This window comes from Somniosus microcephalus, chromosome 2 (assembly GCF_052327205.1).
Source record: "Somniosus microcephalus isolate GS21.2 chromosome 2, FLI_Smic_1.0, whole genome shotgun sequence".
Taxonomy (NCBI): Eukaryota; Metazoa; Chordata; class Chondrichthyes; order Squaliformes; family Somniosidae; genus Somniosus; species Somniosus microcephalus.
Window position 1 is genome coordinate 297,517,439 of NC_140988.1, and position 21,875 is coordinate 297,539,313.

Below are 21,875 nucleotides of genomic sequence, written 5' to 3' on the forward strand. Positions count from 1 at the left end.
CCTCCTCCCCTTCTCTCTCTGATTAAAAATGCTGATGTTGGCCAGGTGAACCCTTTGTTGTAGGCTCTAAGACTTGAACTTCCTACTAAAAAGTTCTTCATAGAATCAGGCAATCTTGTGGTTTTTCTTAATTGGAAAGTAATCTAATCAAAGTTTGAGGACGATAACTATATTCTGAGAAAGAATACTAAACCTGAAGAGTAATAATAATTAAATGTACTGCATCTGCTAAGAATAGTATGTTCTGTATATTAGTATGTCTGTCTATTTTGTATTTTTAGCTTTCAGATATCTCGGATAATGTTGAGGATGAGCCACAAGAAAGCTGTAGCACTTCTGCTGAGCAAACTGAGAATATTAGACAATCAGAAGAACCACAGTACAATATGGAAAGGGAGATTGTACTACTGGACACGGAGGATTTCCCAAAGATAAGCAGTGTGTAAACTGAGATTGCATTGACTTTTGCCAACTTTGTAACCTTTTTGATATATAATATGCCTTTAAGAAGAACTGTAATTATAAACCTACGTGCAAAAGTGTAACATCTACAAAATGTTTAGAAAACTTTCGTAAAACTTTTAACAAGGCACCTTGTGCATAACAAAAATAACTCAGCCTTTTCATGTTCCTCAAAAACGTCATAATGTTATATTATCTTATTATGGGTTCATAATGGTGGCATTCCTTGATTGTTAAAACTGGGATCTGTTTAGACAAAATATGTATTTGTTAATGTAGAAAATCCTGAAAGCTACATTGTGAAATGTACAGTAAAGTTTCCATGATTCCGGGACAGTGATTTAAAATGGGAGGAAAAATAATGAAAACCGGGCTACTTATTGTTTAATATAATTCCTGTTGCAAAATTATATGCAAGTAAGTTGGTATTGAAATGTACCCTTAAGATGTTAATTATTCTTTCCCCATGTTGCAGAGGTTTTGGAATGTTTCCTAGCTCGAAAGGCAACTTGTCACCATGAAAATGAAACTGTATATGAATACTCAGGCACAAGTACCCGGCCTAACAGTACAGGCAGCGCGGAAATTCCAGAAACTGAAACTGCTCAGAAAGAAAAAAGAAAGGATTCAGAAGACCAGTATTCTTTTATCTCCACGTGCCACTATGTAATTTTACGCTGTGCCTTCCTCATTCTTGGAGTAAGAGCCATGTGGCTGGAGAAAGGATGGCAAGAAAAGCCAATATTAGTTAAAACTAGGTCAGTCATTGAAGTTCTTTTTCCCCCTCCCCTTCATTTCTTTTTTCCTTCCTTCCATCCACTTTCTATTCTTTCCTCCTGTCCCTGCTTCCTCTCTCGCTTCATAGAAACATAGAAACATTCCTCTTTCTCGCTCATAGAATAGCACAGCACAGAAGGAGGCCATTCGGCCCATCGAGTCTGCGCAACTCTTTCGAAGAGCAATCCAGTTAGTCCCACTCTGCCACTCTTTTCCCCATATTTCTGCAATTTTTTCCTCCTTCAAGTATTTATCCCGTTCCCTTTTGAAGGCTACTACTGAATCTGTATCCACCACCATCTCATTTGAGAAACCGAGACCAATAGTGGAGGGCACTTTCTTTTGGGGGGAAAAAAAAGGATGAAAATGACTTGGATCAAGATGCTGTGATTGTGCGATTTAAAATTCTATTGGTTGTAGGAGGAAGGGAAGGCTGGTGGAGGCAAGAAGTTCCATAGTTTTGAAGTCACAGGAAAGTATGTGTTTGCTAGCTCTGCTGGCTTCCTCCCCATTTTGTGCCAGACCAAATACATGCTTGACAGTTGGAAGATATAAATTAGATGTTGTTCTACTTTTAGCTTCTTAAAATAAAATTAACATTTTTATTTTTCATAGGAAAGGAACTTCTGCACAAGAGGAGCAATCATTTCGGGCAAGACTCAGACAGAATCAAAGTGACTCTGATGCAAGGAAGCAAGTGAATAAAGAAGTATGTGTTGCACACTCCTAGAAAGTTGTAGACCATTCGGCACTTGAAAACTGTCAATCAATGGTGGCAAAGCGTACTAACTGATCTATTGTTCTACCATTTAAGTACTTGTCTAGCTCCTTTTTATATTTACTGAGCTGCTGTCTTAGAATCAACTGCCCTTTCTTGTTAGCATCATCTGGAAATTTAACCAATTTGCATTGAATTTCTGAATCCAGACTGCTGTTGTAAATTCAAAACAGTAGTGATCCCAATACTGATCCTTGGGGTACCCTCCGGCCCCTCCATTCTCACATAACTCCTCTATCCTTCAGTCCATTCCCATTAACTATTAGCCTTTTGTGTGGAACTTTGTCAAATACTTTTTGGAAGTCCTAGGTACATCACAGTTGGCGAGTTTTCACTGTCTCATGCCAAGAAGGTTGGTCAGGCAAAATCTTCTATTCTGAATCCATGTTGACTGCTGTTTATTGGTTTTTATTATACAGATAATCCTTGAGTTTATTAGTGATAATTGATTCCATTATTTTACATGGTATTGAAGTGAGACTAATGGGGTTGTAGTTGCCTCCATTTGCTTTGTCATCCTTTTTGGAAATGGGCACCCCACAGCCTGTTTTCAATTTATAGCTACCGCCCCAGTGTTTCTTTATAATGGTTGTAAATGCAACACAGATCTCCTCCCTTGTCTATCAGTACTCTGTGATAAATGCCATCTATCCCTGGAGAATTTTTTGTAACGAACTTATTATCTCTAGGACTTTTGTTTAATTTGTATTGAAGTCATTAATTCACATTGCTAATGTCTTCCCTAGTGAATACTTGGAGGAAATAATTGTTCAAATATTAACTGTCTTATGCTCATCATCTGGTTCAGCTCCATTTGCACCGATTGTTTCCCCTTTTAGTCCGAGTTCCCTCTTGTGAAGTGTTGAAGGAACCCTGTTTGTTCAGCATTATGCCTTTCCAAGGTGTTTTACTGAAGTGATGTTGAACACACTCCCAGTCACATTTTTTAAAAACTGTCCTTCGTTTCTTTGTTAGCAAGGCTATGTCCCTGGCTAAGTATTTGAGTTCTAGATTATATCAAACTTGATCATTTCTGTGGTTGCTGTTGCTGAAGGATCCCATGTTGTGTGGGTCACTTACCATTACCAAGTCTAGGAACATCACAGTTGGTGGGTTTTCACTGTCTCATGCCAAGAAGTTGGTCAGGCGAAATCTTCTATTCTGAATCCATGTTGACTGCTGTTTACTAGGTTTTTATTATACAGATAATCCTCGAGTTTATTACTGATAATTGATTCCATTATTTTACATGGTATTGAACACCTTGGAAAGACATAATGCTGAGCAAACGGTATTCCTTCAGCACTTCAACAGCAAGAGGGAACTCGGACTAAAAGGGGAAACCTAAACGGTGCAAATGGAGCTGAACCAGATGCCTCTTGTGCACTGGATCATGAAGCAATCACGCATTTAATATGTTTACCAATTCAGGCACCAATTTCTTACAAGGCCAATTAACAACAGATGCAAAGTAATGCTTTGTAATGTTAAGTAATGGCTAGGAAATGTTGTTTTCCTTGGGTATATGTTATATATTAATTGTAAAAGTTCCCACTTTGGGTATGATGGAAATCTAGAAATCAAGTGTAAATGTGAATTTTAGAATCTATGGTATTAACCTGAATTCAATGATGCCAATTAGAGATATGATAGTTGTTGCTAATTGTAAAACTAATATTGATGGTTAGAATGATTTGGTTATATAATATGAACTATTGATTTAAAAACTGTTTCTGAAATTTCCTCAAAATCTTCCCCTGTTATCAGAGCCACAGATCTATGGCAGTGCACTTGCAAACAGCATCCTGGCATGGAACTTGTAAGAACCTTTTTGCTACCTGCTTGATGATGGAACACCTTTCCTTTTCTCGGGTGCAATGCCAGAATTGCTAGTTCAACTTCTGGATTCCCTGTGTTAAATACCTAGTTGATAGCTATTTCATTCCGTATACATATTTCTGGAGCATGAACATGGTTTATGTTGTGATTGAAAAGTGTCGTCCTTGGAAGAGCTGGCTATCAAATTCCTGATCCATCTAGGTTACAAAAGTAGTTGATGGCTTGTTGCAGAATTTTGCAGTTGCTTTAGTCATTCTAAATTGGTTTAATGTCTTGTATTCTAGTTTTCTGAAGGTCAATCAAGAATGCAATCAAGATCATCTGAGCACACATTAGGTATGTTTTCCAGGTTTATAGTAAATGCAAGCAGCTTGTCAACTTTATTGTCCATGTAGTCTCTAAATAATTAGCTGTTGTCAAAAAAGTGGATACAATTACTTGCTTATCACAAAGTATGCAGTCAATGTGAAGCTTCTCCCAACCAGACTAAATAAGCACTGGGAGGCATTTCAAGGACATTTGATTACAAGACTAAGCAAGTTACACTGATCTAATCTTGTGTGCATCATTGGCAAGGTCGCACTTGGGATGCTTTGTACAGTTTTGAGCATGCAACCTTCAAAATGACAATCGATTGAATAAGATCTCGAACAGCAGTAACAAGGCTGATTCCATGACTTGCAGCTCATGTTGCAAAGAGACACTCACAAACCTGAACTTGGTTGCATCAGAGAAAATCATTGAAAGAGGATGCGATCCAGGTCTTTAAAATGCTGCAAGCTAGAAATAATATGGAACTCCAAGCTTAGAAATAGAGGACATAAGTATCAAATTAGAAGAAACATTCCCTCCCTAGAATAATGGATGTCTGCCAGCAAAAACAGTAGTGGTACGTTGGGTAGTTGCTTCAAAAAGGAGCTAAATAAATATCTTGTTAGGAATAAGAATGAAAATTATAAAAAGAAAGCATTTATATAGTGCCTTTCACTACCTCGGGACATCCCAAAGCGCTTAATAGCCAATGAAGTACTTCAAAAAGTGTAGTCACTGTTGTAATGTAGGAATCATGGACACAGATAGAACCATTGGACTTTACAGCATAGAAGGAGGCCATTTGTCCTATGTCTAAATTCCCTCCCGAAACCTCTCCACCTCCTTAAAACCTACCTCTTTGACCAAGCTTTTGGTCATCTGTCCTGATATCTCCTGTGGCACGGTGTCAAAAATGTTTTTATTGATGTCGCTCTTGTTAAGCGCCTTGGGACGTTTTGCCTCGTTAAATGCGCTATATAAATGTAAGTTGTTATTGTCTTTACAAGGGAAATCTCGACTCTATAGTTTCCAGGTGTTCTCCTGGTGAATCTACGCTCTATGCTCTTTATGGCTTAAATGTCTCTCCTGTAATGGGGCGCCCTAAACTGCACACAGTTATCACTGTGGCTTAACCACTGCCTTGTGCAAATTTAGCATACCTCTTCATTCTTGTAGTCGATGTCCCTATTTACAAAACCCAAAATGATATAGGTCTTTTTTATGGCTTTATCTACCTGTACCTGGACTTTCAGAGAATTATGTGTTTAAATCCATACACATCAGTATCTTTCTGTTGAGTATATACTCTCATTCCTTGTTTCTCCTCCCACGTGATAGATACCCACTAAAATTGCCAGAAAAAGTTAGGGTTTGTCCATTCCAGTGTAGTAACTTTTTAATGGCATGATGAGTCTTAATTACTGCCAAACAACCTCTCTGGCACTGAAAATTGAATTTTACAAATGTGGAGTTGCATTCCTTCAGATTTTAATTACAGGTAGACGATCCTTTATCCGAACTTCTGAAAACCTCTAAAAACCGAAAGTTTTTTTGTTCAGCGTAAGTCGTGTGCACGACATGACCAGAGTGGCACACGACTTACGCTGAGCAAGGCAGAGGGTCACAGAGTTCCTTCCTGGGTAGGAGATTGCAGGCCGAGCCGGGCAGTGGGAAGGAGGTACCGGGAGAGTGAACTCAACAATACAGCGGCCTGTCCGATATTCTATTCTCCCCCCCGACCCGAACCGAACCGAACCGCGGCCCGTCCGATATTCTTTTCTCCCCCCGACCCGACCCGACCTGAACCGCGGCCCGTCCGATATTCTTTTCTACCCCCCGGACCCGACCCCGACACACCCCCCCCCCCCCCCCCCCCCGACCCTGACACCCCCGACCCCGACCCACCCCCCCTGACCCCGACCCCACCCCCCCGACCGATTATTCTTTTCTCCCCCACCCGACCCTCGACCTGATTTGCGGGCCAGCTTCGTAGGAGTCAGCCGATATCCGGCTTTCCAGAGAAGCAGGAAGGGGAATGAGACACGGAACAGTCGCAAGAGGTAGCCTGAACTTTTACAATTTATATTAAATACAAATTTCCCAGTCTTATAATAATACCTTCTGAATTCCGAAAACTGAAACTCAGCTGGTCCCAAGGCTTTCGGATAAGGGATAGTGTACCTGTGTTGTTGGAGATTTTAAAAAACTTTTTTTTACTTTTTCTTTCTTTTTTTTCTCTCTTTCCCTCTCTTTCTTTATTTCTCTTTCTATACATGATTTGGGATTGAATTAACTATTCTAACTTACACTTCCTGGTTTAGACTCTGCGCACCGCATTAAGAATTCTTCAATCTAAGTGGTTAAAGAGAGTTGCTTGCCCTGTTCACACAGATCCCAGATCCCCTGTAGAGGGTGCCGCACTGAAATGGATTTTTAATCACCGCAAGTACCAATGCAAATGCCCAGAGAAAGTCTGTTGGGCAAATGTAAGTCTAATGAATGGCTAGCGGCATTTGTTCGCCACTGACTGCAGAGTCCGGGCCATTACTTTGCACTTCTTCACATTAAATTGCACTTGCCGTTTGGCTGCCTATTCTGCTAACATGTCTATGTACTCCTAAAGTTCTCCATGTAATCCTTGCTGTTTACCAAACCCCTACTTCTGTATCATCAGCAAGTTTCAATATTACACTCCAAATGCCAAGTCCAAATCGTCTATATATACTGAACATAAAAGTGGGCCCAGCACGGCCCTCTAGGGTACACCATTTACAACCCTTTTCCAATCTGAGCAAAACCCACTAACCTTAACTAACTTTTTGTTTCTTGTCCATCAACCCTATCTATCCAGGATGCTATATTTCCACTTGCACCATATTCTTAGATTTTTGTATTGAGCCTCCTGTGGGGCACCTCATCAAACCCTTTATTAAGCTCTCGACACTTGAGTTAGATGGTTGTGGGCTAAAACCTTGCTCCAAAGACACGAGTCTGTAATCTAAGCTGACACTTCCTTGCAGTACTGAGGGACTACTGCACAGTTAGAGGTGCCATCTTTCGATGAGATGTTAAACCAAGGCCCTGTCTGTCCCTTCAGGTGGGCGTAAAAGATCCCTTAGCACTATTTGACGAGTAGCAGGGGAGTTTTCCCAGTGTCCAGACCAATATTTATCCCTCAACCAACATCACTAAAACAGATTTTCTGATTATCTAATTTCTGGTTTTGGGACCTTGCTGTGCACCTTGAAATGGCTGCTGCATTTTCTTGCATTACAACTAACTATACTTCAAAAGTACATTGGCTATGAAGTACTTTGGGATGTTCTAAGGTGTGAAAGTTGCTATATTAAGGCAAGTTCTTTTTTGCCATTGTCTTCATTGCTCCTCATCTTCCTTTAGTACATCTACATTGTCACTTCCACAATTATTTGTAAAATCTGATGATGAAACGCAATGATTTCCATGGCTAGGCTTGGGAAAAGTACCCCCTGAATACTAGGGATGGGTAAATAGTCTAGGGGTATCACTTGATTACCTCCAAAGATGTGCAGGTTAGGTTGATTGGCTATGATAAAATTGACCCTTAGTGCTAGGGGGATTAAATACGTGGGGTTACAGGGATAGGGTGGGATATGTGTTGGTGTAGGGATTACGGGGATTGGGTGGGATATGTGTCGGTGCAGGCTCGATGGGCCGAAATGGCCTCTATCTGCACTGTGGGGTTTCTGTGGAAAAATAAACCTAGACACGGCAAAGGCTACAGGCTCCGACAACATCACTGCTGAAGAGCTGTGCTCCAGAACTAACCATGTCTCCAGCCAAGCTGTTCTAGTACAGTTACAACACTAACATCTACCCATCAGTGGAAAATTGCCCAGATATGTCCTGTCCACAAAAAGCAGGACAAATACAACCCAGCCAATTACTGCCCTATCAGCCTACACTCAATTACAAGTGAAGTGATGGAAGGAGTCATCGCCAGTTCTATCAAGCAGCACTTACTCACCTGCTCACCGATGCTCAGTTTGGGTTCAGCTGGGACCACTCGGCTCCAGACCTTATTACAGCCTTGGTCCAAACATGGACATGAGCTGAATTCCAGGGGCGAGATGAGAATGATTGCCCTTGACATCAAGGCTGCATTTAACCAAGTGCTTCACCAAGGAGCCCTAGTAAAATTGCAGTCAACGGGGATCAGGGGAAAACTCTCCTGGCTGGAGTCATACCTAGCACAAAGGAAGATGGTTGTCGTTGGAGGCCAATCATCTCAGCCCCAGTATATATCACTGTAGGAGTTCCTCAAGGCAGTGCCCTGGGACCGACTATCTTCAGCTGCTTCTTCAGTGACCTTCCCTGCATCATAAGGTGAGAAATGGGGTGTTCGCTGATGATTGCAGTGTCCAGCTCCATTTCTAATTCTTCTGATAATGAAACAGTCTGTGCTCACATGCAGCAACATTCAAGCTTGGACTGATCAGTGGCAGAAGATTCATGCCACACGGGTGCCAGGAAATGGCCATCTCCAACAAGAGACAGCCTAACCAAGTTCCTTGACCTTCAGTGGCATTACCATCGCTGAGTCCCCCACCATCAACCATTGACCAGAAACTCAACTGAAGCAGCCACATATGCCATGGCTACTAGTCAGAGTCTCCTGACTCCCCAAAGCCTCTCCCCCACCTACGAGGCATAAGTTAGAAGGGTGATGGAATACTCTCCACTTGCCTGGGTGGGTGCAGCTGTAACAATACTCAAAAAGCTCGACACCATCCAGGCCAAAGCAGTCCGCTTGATCGGACCCTATCCACAAGCTTAAGCATCCACTCTGTCAACCACCGTGCTGTGGCTGCAGTGTTTACTATATACAGAATGCACTGCAGCAATTCACCAAGGGTTCTTCGGCAGCACCTCCCAAACTCGGGATCTCCACCACTTAGAAGGACAAGAGCAGTAGGTGCATGAGAACACCATCACCTCCAAGCTCCCCTCCACGTAACACATCACCTTGACTTGGCAGTATATCACCGTTCCTTCATTGTCACTGGGTCAAAATCCTGGAACTCCCTCCCTAACAGCATTGTGGGAGAACCTTCACCACACAGACTGCAACAGCTTAAGAAGGCCTACCACCATCTTCTCAAGGGCAACTGGTGATGGGCAATAAATTTGTGCCTTGCCAGTGTACCCATATAATGAGAATTATTTTTCAAAGGCTGCTATGGGGATCGGAAAACACAAGCACACTTACAGTATGCATGGAGTAAATTAGAATCACTTCTCTTGCTCAATTGTGACTTTGTGGATTGCGGTGTTTATATTTTGTTGAATTATTTTACTTTTTACCTAGGAGTGCCACTGTGTTCGCTGGGCATTATGAAAGATGCATGGCAGCTGCTACGACAGTGCATTAGCCCACCAGAGAATTCCCAGGCAACTACATTTGCACCTTTGCTGAATGATATCTTTCAATTCCTCTGTGGACATCTTACTCAGACTTCAAACCTGGTAGAACAAGAAACGGGCAAGGAGACTGACCCTAAGGCAATTATCACAGCAATGGGTCACCAGCAACAAAGGGCAGAGGTAGGAGTTTTAATGTATTTGGTAAAATCAGCGCATATAATAATGCAAGTGTAGGAATTCATCTTTGTGCAGCTATTACAAATATATGGCTATAAAATGGTTGGGAGCATTCAGGAACAACTGCTGGATTAATTTTTTAAATAATTAAAATTATTCTGGTATGCTGACCTACTATTAACTTGAATATAATGTGCCATGACAGTAACCGATTAGCAAAATGATTTCATTAGAATTGTAGAAATTTATTGCACAGAAAGAAGCCATTTAACCCATTGCACCTCTGCCAGCTCTGTGAAAGTTATTTATTTGGAACCCTGCCCTCCTTCCATTCCATTTTAATATTTTTCTTTTTCAAAAATTTATCTGCCTCCCCAGTAAAAGCTATTATGAATTCTGCTATCACTGCTGGTTCTGGTAGGACGTTCGATGTCCTAACGACCCTCTGTGTGTATAAAAAAAAATATTCTCCTAACTCTCCATTTGTTCTTTTCATGATCTTAAATGTATGCCCTCCAGTTATAAATTGTTCCCCTTTTTATGGGAACTCATCATAATTTTGAACACCTCTATCCAATAACTTAATTTTCTTTAGGTACAGATAGATCATGGGCAGGATTTTCATTGGGCCGTGGAGGTGGGATTGGAGGCGTGTGGGGGTTAAAATCTCGAAATCGGGGGGCACGAACCCATCCCACACCCAACCCGCCTCCATGCCAGTTTCAAAGGAGGCGGCTACCCGACCTGTGCTGGGACCGCCTCCCCGAGGCGGGAAGGGGATTAGTGCCAATTAACTGCCTGTTAACAGGCAGCTTTTAGCCTAATCCCTATTTTTAATGTTGAAGTGTGGGATTCCTGACGGCTCCAAACCACGCCAAGTTAGCGAGGCGGGCCGTCGGGCTGAAGGACTTGGAGGGTTCGAGATGTCCGGTGTTCAGGTGAGTGATGGGTGCATGAGTGAAGAGGTAAGTGTGTTTGGTGTGTGTAAAGTGTTTAAAGAAGTTTTACTTACCTTTACAGCCTTCCTTTCTTCAGGTCTCGGGAGTCCCTCATCTCACCGGCACAGAAAGCAGAATGGCTGCGAGCTGTCAAAAGTTGCAGCATTCAGCTTTCTGTTCTGGAGAGATCTCTAAATCAGCCTGAGAGGAAGGAATTAACTTTGTGTACAGATTGTCAGTGTTTGACAGCTTCAAAGAGCTGTCAAACGCTGATATTTCATCTGTCAAAAGTTCTTGACAGCTGAAATGTCAAATCTGTGACGTCACCTTTTGCCGGGTGGCCCTTAATTGGCCTGCTGAGCCCGCTGGGCGGGCTCAACAAGGTCAATCAAGTGAAAATCGCGTGGGTTGGCCACAACTTGATGGAGGCGGGACTACAACCCCGAAAGTTGTAGTCCCGCCTCCTACACGCCTCCAGAATCAAAATCCAGCCCCATGTGTTTTTAAATTATGACACCCTATTGCCATCTAGTAATTTGTATCTCTATTTGAATTTCAAAGTAAAATCTTGCTTTTTTTGTTATAGCTCCGCCTTGAAGCCCTTTGCCAGATTTCATCTTTTCTCTCAGAAATGGAAGGTAAAAGTGGCTCCTCATTGGACACTTCAGGGCTGCCGTTAAAGTCTACTGGTCTTCTACTGACAGTACAGTTGCAGTTTTTAACTGGCTGCTTTGATCTGGGAACAGCAAACACAGCGAACATCAAACAGAATTGTGGAAAGCTCCAGCATTATATGGTAAAAATAAATCATCATTCTACAAGAGAGAAAAGTGATGAATCAAAATGTATGAAGTATTTAAATACAATTATTTTGCACAAGTGTGTTGAATGAAATTGTGACTAAATATTATTCACCTCTATTAAATGGCATCCAGCAAGTTCTGTATTTGGGCATAAATATAGTTCATTTTGCACTTGTTTGGGTATATAGGGAAAATGCAAATTGTATTCTCCTAATGTGTTCTCTTTGCCCCCACCTTAGGATGTAACACAGGCTGCCCGTGGAAGTACACAGACGGAGCTCCAGGCCGCAGCACATAAACTTTACCAGCATTTGGTTTCAGCTCTGAAAAGGGGACTTGCAACGGGAAAGGAACTCTCAGGTTTAAAAATAATTGTGTTAATTTGGAGATAATGATGATTTAATAAATTAGAATAATTTTATTCACTAGTGTCATTATTAATAGTAGGGAGCCTATTGACCAGTTTTCCTTTCACCCTCTCTTCCCACCCCCCGCCCCCCCAACAAAAAAGAAATCAGTGAAAGGGTTATCAGAAAAAAAGTGTATCTAATTCACCAGGAAAGCAAGTAGTTTGGATGGAATGCTGTATTCCTAGACCAAGACAATGGGGGGGAGAAATTCAGTATCGCCCCATTTGGGGCGCAATTATCGGCCAGGTACAAAGATTATCGCCTCCGACTGCAAACTTGGCTTTTATCGCCCCGGAGGTGATTGGAGCGCTAAACCAGGCGCTACGCACCGTCTTAAGGTGCAAAGGCCGAGGAGCGAGGCGCTACCTCAGAGCGCTGGCGAAGCTCATGTGATGTCAGTGATGCGCTATCAATTACTCATAAAAGACTGAGAGTTAAGAGAGTAACTAAAGGCTTTTATTAACAAAAGAATGAAGGTCTGCCTCGAGTGGTCGACCGGTCCAGAAATACAAAGGGCTGGGGAGCAGTCACCTTTATACTAGGACTTGTGGGAGGAGTCAGCCGAGGCATGTCCAGGCATGTACACAGTGGAATACAAACAGTGGTTTACCACATTCACCCCTTGTTTAAAATTGAGTCCGGCGGGGTGAAGTGTATTAAAAGTTAGTGTATTGGAGTCTCTCCGGAGGTCTTGTCTGCCGCTGTGATCGGCGTGGCGACGGCAGGGGTAGTGGAGCTTCCGGCGTCGAGTCCTGCGTGGGCTGTGGCACAGGCGTGTCATCCTCGTAGATGTCGAGCGGGTCGCGGGGCCCAGGCCTGCCGTCTGCTGGGGCTGGATATCGGATCGTGGGGGGGGGTGGTAGTGGGTTACTGCGGCCCCCGAGGGTGCAAGGTCTCTTATGGAGACTGTGTCCTCCCGCCCGTCCGGGTATGCAATGTAAGCATACTGGGGGTTGGCGTGGAGGAGGTCGACCCTCTCGACCAGGGGGTCCGTTTTATGGGTCCTCACGTGCCTTCTCAGTAGGACCGGCCCTGGGGACGTCAGCCATGGCGGTAGCGATGTCCCCGATGTGGACTTCCTTGGGAAGACAAACATTTTCTCATGAGGGGTGGCGTTAGTGGCAGTGCAGAGCAGTGACCGAATAGAGTGGAGCGCATCGGGGAGCACATCCTGCCAGCGGGAGGTTGGAAGGCCCCTAGACTTTAAGGCTAGCAGGGCGGCCTTCCAAACTGTCGCATTTTCTCTTTCCACCTGTCCGTTCCCCCGGGGGGTGTAACTGGTGGTCCTGCTTGTGGCAATACCCCTAGTTAGCAGGTACTGACGGAGTTCGTCGCTCATAAACGATGAGCCCCGGTCGCTATGGATATAGCTGGGGAAACCGAACAGGGTGAAGAGGTCGTTCAGACATTTAATGACCGTGGCACTGGTCATGTCCGGGCAGGGGAGGGCGAACGGGAAACGGGAGTACTCATCAATAATATTGAGGAAGTACACATTGCGGTCGGAGGAGGGGAGAGGCCCTTTAAAATCAACGCTCAGGCGCTCGAAGGGGCGAGTGGCTTTTATCAGGTGGGCCCTGTCTGGTCTATAAAAGTGCGGTTTGCACTCAGCGCAGACTTGGCAGTTCCTGGTCATGGTCCTGACCTCCTCAATAGAGTAAGGCAGGTTGCGGGCCTTGATGAAGTGGAAGAACCTGGTGACTCCCGGGTGGCAGAGGTCATTGTGGAGGGCCCGCAGTCTATCGATCTGCGCGTTGGCGCAGGTGCCACGCGATAGCGCATCCGGGGGTTCATTGAGCTTCCCGGGCCGGTACAAGATCTCGTAATTGTAGATGGAAAGTTCGATTCGCCACCTCAAGATCTTGTCATTTTTGATTTTGCCCCTCTGCTTGTTGTTAAACATAAAAGCAACTGAACGCTGGTCAGTGAGCAGGGTAAATCGTTTTCCGGCCAGGTAGTGCCTCCAATGACGCACAGCCTCCACAATCGCCTGGGCCTCCTTCTCAACAGCGGAGTGTCTGGTCTCCGGGCCTTGGAGGGTTCGTGAAAAGAAGGCCACGGGTCTCCCCGCCTGATTGAGGGTAGCGGCCAGGGCAAAGTCGGACGCGTCGCTTTCCACCTGGAAGGGGATGGATTCGTCCACTGCGTGCATGGTGGCTTTGGCAATGTCTTCCTTGATACGGTGGAAGGCTAAGCGGGCCTCTGCCGTCAAGGGAAAAGAGGTGGACTTGATCAGCGGATGGGCCTTGTCCGCATAGTAGGGGACCCACTGGGCATAATAGGAGAAAAACCCTAGGCACCTCTTCAGGGCCTTGGGGCAGTGGGAGTTCCATAAGGGGACGCATCCGGTCGGGGTCGGGGCCGATGACTCCGTGTTCCACAACACAGCCAAGGATGGCGAGGCGGTTTGTGCGGAATATGCACTTCTCCTTGTTATATGTCAGGTTCAGGAGTTGGGTGGTGCGGAGGAATTTTTCGAGGTTTGCGTCATGGTCCTGCCAGTCACGGCCGCAGATGGTCACATTGTCCAGATATGGGAAAGTGGCCTGCAACGCATTTTGATCTACCATCCGGTCCATCTCCCTTTGGAAGACGGAGACCCCGTTGGTGACGCCAAAGGGAACCCTGAGGAAGTGGTAGAGGCGGCCGTTTGCCTCAAAGGCAGTATACTGGCGGTCCTCAGGGCGGATAGGGAGCTGGTGGTACGCTGATTTCAGGTCAATGGTCGAGAAGACGCAGTACTGCGCGATCTGGTTGACCATATCAGCTATGCGGGGGAGTGGGTAGGCGTCCAGCAGGGTGTAGCGATTTATTGTCTGGCTGTAGTCGATGACCAGGCGCTGCTTCTCGCCGGTCTTAACGACCACAACCTGGGCTCGCCAGGGGCTGGTGCTGCCCTCAATAATCCCTTCCTTCAGGAGCCGCTCCACTTCGGTTTTAATGAAAACCCTGTCCCCGGCACTGTATCGCCTGCTCTTTGTGGCGATGGGCTTACAGTCGGGGGTGAGGTTAGCAAACAGTGGGGGGGGGGTGACTCTGAGTGTGGAGAGGTTGCACCTGGTGTGCGGCGGGCAATTTGGGAGCTGCTGGCTGCGGACTGTGAGTGGGGGTAGGGGTCCACCGTACGCCATCGTAACACTTTTAAGGTGGCACTGAAAATCTAACCCCGGCAGGACGGCAGCGCAGAGGTCGGGCAGGACCAGAAGTTTAAAATGATCGTACACGGTCCCGTCTACTACGAGTGTCACTACGCAGTAGCCGCCGATGTCCGCCGACTGGGACTCGGAGGCCATAGAAATCCGCTGGTGCGCAGGCAGGACTGGGAGAGAGCAACGCCGCACCGTGTCGGGGTGGATGAAGCTCTCCGTGCTCCCAGAGTCAAAAAGGCAGATTGTATCGTGGCCATTTACCTTAATGTCCATTGTGGAACTGGCCAGCTGGTGCGGTCTCGCTTGGTCCAGTGTAATGGATGCCAGCGTAGGGGTCGGTGTGTCGCTGCGGGTATCAGATGAGGCGGTGTTGGGGGCCTGCTGCGTTCCGGCTGTCGTCCAAGATGGCGGCGTCCATGATCCCCATGTGGCTGGAGGCGTCCAAAATGGCTGCTGTACCGGTGGTTCGCACATGGCCGGGGAGGCCCAAGATGGCAGCCCGCATGGCCCACACGCGGTGCTGCTGGGGTTTGGGGTGGCTTTGGCCCTGCAGACGTTAGCGTAGTGTCCCTTCTTCCCGCAGCCCGAGCAGATCGCGTTTTTCGCCGGGCAGCGCGCTCTGGGGTGTTTTGCCTGGCCACAGAAGTAGCATTTCTGGCCTTGGGGCACTGCTGTCTGGCCTTGGGACACTGCTGCGGTAGTTGGGCCATTGCTGGGGTGTGGCTGGGGTGGCACGGCGCTATGAGGCGGTCCTACCGTGTCCCAGGCTGTCATTCCCCGCGGCGTCCACGGTGCAGAGGAGTAGGCATTCATGCCCCGGTAGGCTGCATCCAATGATAGTGCGAGTTCAGAGGCCTTGTTGAGGTCGAGGTCACTCTGCTCCAACAGTCGCTGTCGGGTGTAATTGGATCTGTGGCCCGCTACAAAAGCGTCCCGGATAAGTTCCTCTGTGTACACGGTGGCCTTTACATCCTTACAACCACAGGCCCGGCCAAGCACAGACAGTGCCTGAAGGTATTCCACGGTCGATTCCCCAGGTTGTTGTTTACGACTCCCCAGAAGGTGCCTGGCGTACACTTCGTTCACTGGGCGCGTGTACTGGTCCTTGAGGAGCTTGATAGCGTCCGCGTACGAGGTCGCGTCTTGGATGACCGAGTACACTCGGTGGTTCACTTTGGAGGTCAGGACATCCAGTTTGTCCTCGTCCGATTTGATTGCTGCGGAGGCGGTCAGGAATTTTTCAAAACACTTAAGCCAGTGAGTAAACTTGGTGGATGAGTCCGCTTCCCGATGATCTAAGTCCAGGCATGCTGGTGTGAGGATCTTCTCCATTATAAAAATTTTGTTAATAAAATTGATGCGCTATCAATTACTCATAAAAGACTGAGAGTTAAGAGAGTAACTAAAGGCTTTTATTAACAAATGAATGAAGGTCTGCCTCGAGTGGTCGACCGGTCCAGAAATACAAAGGGCTGGGGAGCAGTCACCTTTATACTAGGACTTGTGGGAGGAGTCAGCCGAGGCATGTCCAGGCATGTACACAGTGGAATACAAACAGTGGTTTACCACAGCCAGTCAGCAATGGAACAGGGACACACTGGCGCCGGCCAGCTTTTAAAGGGGAGGATCGATCTTGCTCTCCATCCACACCCTGCTCATTGCAACCTTGAGTCTCGGCCTGGAGAGACCTGTACATCAAATCTGTTGGAAAGAACAAAGGAGAGGCCCAGGGAAAGAGCTCAGAGTGCAGCCCCCATGTTCTCTTTTAAATCGATGCAAGGAAGATCAAATCAGATCAGAAAGAACCTGCAAAGTGCTGCTCAGTACCCAAAACTTCTCAACACAGCTTTGAATATCTCCTGCAGTCTCTCTCACTCAGAATGCGTGGTGCAAAAATGTCGCTGACAAAAAAAGGCAGGAAGCTGTCGCCTTTAAATAGCGCTCCCCCAGTCCCTTCCCGACTGCAAAACGCTCCCCTCAACCTGTCGTTGCTAGCGGCAGGCGGTAAGGCAGGGGGTGCCACTCAATATCCGGTCCGGGGTGCTACCAGGGTGTTGCACACTCGACTGACGTCACGATCTGCCGGCGCAGGAGATTGTGGCGGTCGTGTTTAGCGCCGCCGCAAAATGTCTAGTTAATTTCATGAGCGCCGCAAACATCGCCGCGCACTAGTTGCTTTGCGCCCCATTCGCGCCCTCTAAGGTGCTAATGGGAGGCGCAAACCAACTGAATTTTTCCCCCATGATGTCTTGAGCAAATGGCCATAGGACCACTATAAAAATTAAACTGACTGGATAAACCAAATGTTTAGGAATATAAGTTTGCTTTCCTGACTTTAAAAACACACTTGTTGGTCACACGCTTCCAACTGCCACCATCAGGAACTTGCAGAATATGGTGGTCTGCATTTTTTAATTATAGAAGTGCGAATGTAGGATTGTCAAACTAGCAAATGTGGCCCACTATATTTGAATGGCACTATTTTCAAGAAATCCTAGAATTTTACAGCACAGAAGGAGCTTATGTATCCATTTTTCAGTTGAAAGATTGAAAAGTCAATTAAAATCTATCTCCTAAACAGTGTTTGGGATTAAGGGTAATTTTTTAAATATAAAAGCTGGAAAACTGTATAAATAGTTAATTTTGAGTGTTTGAGAACTTTCTGTTTATTAATGATTGTGTAAGTCAAAAAACTCATGAAGAGTGCCCTATATCCTTTTAAGGCAGGATGTAAAGATGACCGGGATAGTGATTGTGCAGTGGGTGACAGCACAAAGGTGGCTGCATATGGACCGAAGGAGGAGGCTAACGGGCAGGATCCCATGGCGGGCGGGGTGGGGTGGTGCCTGACAGTTCAAAAGGGGAGTTCGGGTCCCTTCCCCCTATGCCTACATCCCCCACAAGTCAACCAGACTCCACCTCACAATATTGTCATATGCCAGCAACTGCCAGACCATGCCCTCCCCGCCCAAAGGTCCCGGACACACTCCAAACCCGTTAGACGCCAGATCCCCTTTCCCCAGAACTCACTCACTCCCCGCGCCCCCCCCCCCCCCCCCCACCAAAAGCAGGGGTGGGGGGAGGGGAATGGGAGGAAGCTGCAGTTGTCCTTCAGCCAGTGTTCCCATTCCCCGCTCCCTTTCCTGGTGCTTCCAGATCCCATCGCTGCCCATATAATGCTAATAAGTTAGTGTCCCTGATGATGATACTTGACATCAACACCTTTTTCCTGTAAAACCTCTGACTGACCATGAGCAGCACACAAGAGATCTGAGATATGTGTATGACATATTGCTTCATTTGACTGACCCTTTGCTTCATCGCTGTATACATACTTCCAGCCCAAAAGATAATTAATTAACCACTACAATATCTTCTGTCCTTTAGCTAAATTCCTATCCATGCTACCACATTCCTTTTTAATATCATGTGCCTTAATCTTCTAAACAAACCTCTTCTTCAGCACCTTATCAAACCCCTTTTAAATTTCATATACCCTAATATAATATTTCTTTATTGGTCCATTCCCATATTTCCTCGCCAGGCTAGGAAGCTTGTCAGACATGACTTGCTTTTAATAAATCTGCACTTGCTGCCCTTAAGCTATATATTGGAAGTTTACCCAATATTAATGGGCAGCTGACTAGTCTATAGATACCTGGTTTATCCCTTTGTCCCTCTTGAACAATGTATTACACTGACAAATTTCCAGTCCTCTGACAACTTCCATGTCCAGGAATGTTTGAAAGATTGTGGTCAGAGCCTCAGCTATTTCCTCATTGACTTCCCTCATCATTCTAGGACACACTTTACACACTGCCTTTACCACTTTGCATTCCAGCAACTTTTTCAGCTGTGGCTTAGCTAGTAGCACGCTCGCCTCTGAGTCAGAAGGTTGTGGGTTCAAGTCCCACTCCAGAGACTTGAGCACATAAATCTAGGCTGATCCTCCAGTGCAGTACTGAGGGAGCGCTGCACTGTCGGAGGTGCCATCTTTCGGATGAGATATTAAACCGAGGCCCTGTCTGCTCTCTCAGGCGGACGTAAAAGATCCCAAGGCACTAGTTCGAAGAAGAGCAGGGGAGTTTTCCCCGGTGTCCTGGCCAATATTTATCTCTCAATCAACATAACAAAAACAGATTTTCTGGTCATTATCACATTGCTGTTTGTGGGAGCTTGCTGTGCGCAAATTGGCTGCCACGTTTCCCACATTACAACAGTGACTACACTCCAAAAGTACTTCATTGGCTGTAAAGTGCTTGGAGATATCCAGTGGTCGTGAAAGGCGCTATATAAATGTAAGGCTTTTTTTATTTCCTTATCTATTGTTATTCTATCTCATTTCTCCATCTCTTCCTCTTGTACCTTTTCATTCCGACTAGTACACTCTCCTGTGAAAACAGAGGCAAAATACTAATTTGGTACCTCTGTCATTCATAGAATCATAGAATTCCTTCAACAACAACAAAATCGTTCATTTATATAAAGTCTTTAAATAGAAAAATATCTCAACAGACTTCACAAGAGTGTCGGGGAAAACAGACACCCAGCCAAAGGAGGAGGAAGTAGGAGACATGATCAAATGCTTTCTAGAAGAGGGGGATTTTAAGGAATGTCTTAAAGCAGAGAGTGGGGTGAAGAGGCAGAGAAATGTAGGGAGGGAATTCCAGAGTGGGACTTGGGTGGCTGAAGGCATGGTTGCCAGTGGTGGGTTCAAAGGAGGGGGGTGCACAAAGACTGGAGTCAGAGGAACATAAAGTTTGGGACTTTGTAGGGCTGGAAGTAGTTATAGAGATTGGGTGGGGGGTGAGGAAAAAGCGCAATGGCATCTTCTATAATTTTATTTTCTGTATAATTGGCTCTACCCTTTCTTTAACTATTTTCCTAATTTTTATGTGTTTGTAAAATCCTTTACTATTTCTCTTCACTTTGCCTGCCAGTCTTTCTTTCTGCCCTGTCCTAAACTTAATTTTTTTTTTTGCTCTCCTCATATTTTCAGTACTTTCTGCTTGATTTTCTTTTGTATTGTTCTCGCTGGATTTGGCATATGCCTCCAAGTCTCATTTTAATTTCTCATTATAAGAGCTCCGGCATTTGCTGCACTCTGTTTACATTTTGTGCAAATATGTTTTGCTGCAACATTTCCAAGAACTAGATCCCAAAAGCACACTGATCTAGAAAGCAGTTCTTGACACTTCTCCTCCTTTGCCATTTACCCAATTTTACCCCTCTATCTTTGGATAATTAGGTCACCCATTATTATGGCCTTGTTATTTCTGCATATTTCTTAATCCTCTGTCTTCCCTATTTCATTACTGCTGTTTGGTGGTCTTGTATTATGTTCCTGGTAGAGTAACACTTTTGTTTCTTTACCTTAACCAAATAGATACTGCTTTTGTGCCATTCCCCCTATCATGTTCTACTACTGTTGTGGCATTTTTGATCAATGCTGCCATTCCTTTTTTCCTGTTCTCTTCATCTAAGTATTTTGTTATCAGGAATGTTTACCTCCCATTCTGTATTTGCATACATACAAACTAAACTTGCCTGCCTCTTTGGCAATTTTGCTCTTTATAATCCTGCCTCCTTCTGTTCTGTTTTTTACTTTCTTGTTTTTTCTGTCTTTTCGACAGTACTTGGCCCTTTTACTTTTCTCACTGCCTTGTCTTTCTCTTTCCCCCTGCTGTCACACTCCCTCTCCACTTCACCAACCATATTAGTTTGAACCTTCCTGAACAGCACTGGCTACTCTCTCAACAAGGCTGTTGATCTCCCCCTGTTCAAGTGAAGCCCATCTGTCATGTGCCAGCCACTCTTGTCCCAGATCTGGCTCCAGTGTACCAGGAAGCTGAACCCTTCCTTTCAACACCATCCTTCCAGCTATACATTTACTTTCCTTATCTTCCTATTCCTGTATTTACAAGCACATGACACCAGCAGTGAGATTACTACCCTTGAGGTCCTGCACTTCAGTTTACCTTCTAATCCCTAACACTCCCTTTCCAGGACCTCTGTTCTTTTCCTTCCTAAATTATTGGTTTGAACAGAATCTATAACTTTTTTTTGTCCTCTTCCTTCACAAAAACTTTTTTTGTTACACACACTGTTATGCTACTTCCAGTTCAAGCGATATACCACTCAGGACACTATAGGGTAGAGTTCCAAAAGCATCTGTCTGTTCCTCTGACTATGGAATCTCCTCATGCTGCATTTTTGCATTTCATTATCATAACATTTCCCCCTCTGTAATAAACAAATCCATTTTCATTTAAAAGTTTTTTTAAAAATAAATTCAAGTTTGTGATTTAACTCCCAAACATATTTAATAATAAATAGTTAATCAATTTTATATTTGAAACTCAGTATGTGGGGTCGCATTTCATTGAAAAATCCTAAGTACCTGTTACTCCTTTAGGTTGTGCAGTGATGGGCATTTTCAGTGTTCAAGGTGCCATGCTATGTAACACACAAAGCTGCTATTTTATATTTAAGAGTATACCACCCTGTGCACAATCTGGCCACTGGGTTTCCACAAATTGATCAATGCTTTCTGAAAGTTATTTTTGCATCTGCTGTTTTTTTTTCTTAGTTACTGAGATTTCTATCATTTAAAGTAAGGGTTTAAACAAAATAAACTCAAAATATTACCTATTTCACAATATTATGATTAAATTTAACAACTCAGTTTTACTTTTGTCTTTTAATGGGTTCATTAAAGTTTTTGCTTGAAGGCCTCAGCCTCTCCCAAATGCCTGGTCTTGGATTTGATATTTTACCTACAACATGACTCTGAGCTGAATTTGGATTGTGCTGTCTGAGCATCTGCA

The 21,875-nt window shown here is 44.9% G+C and overlaps 1 protein-coding gene across 4 annotated transcripts in view; it reads left to right on the forward strand.

Annotated features, from left to right (window-relative positions):
- The window catches only part of LOC147123467 (putative E3 ubiquitin-protein ligase HERC1), a 491,571-nt gene that overhangs the window by 138,109 nt on the left and 331,587 nt on the right, over positions 1-21,875 (forward strand). For all 4 annotated transcript variants that reach the window (XM_085973371.1, XM_085973346.1, XM_085973361.1 and 1 more), the window contains exons 22-28: positions 282-438; positions 938-1,220; positions 1,855-1,948; positions 4,141-4,192; positions 9,516-9,751; positions 11,273-11,482; positions 11,729-11,849. In XM_085973371.1, the coding sequence (XP_085829497.1) occupies positions 282-438; positions 938-1,220; positions 1,855-1,948; positions 4,141-4,192; positions 9,516-9,751; positions 11,273-11,482; positions 11,729-11,849 (1,153 nt within the window). The remainder of the gene's footprint in view (positions 1-281; positions 439-937; positions 1,221-1,854; positions 1,949-4,140; positions 4,193-9,515; positions 9,752-11,272; positions 11,483-11,728; positions 11,850-21,875) is intronic.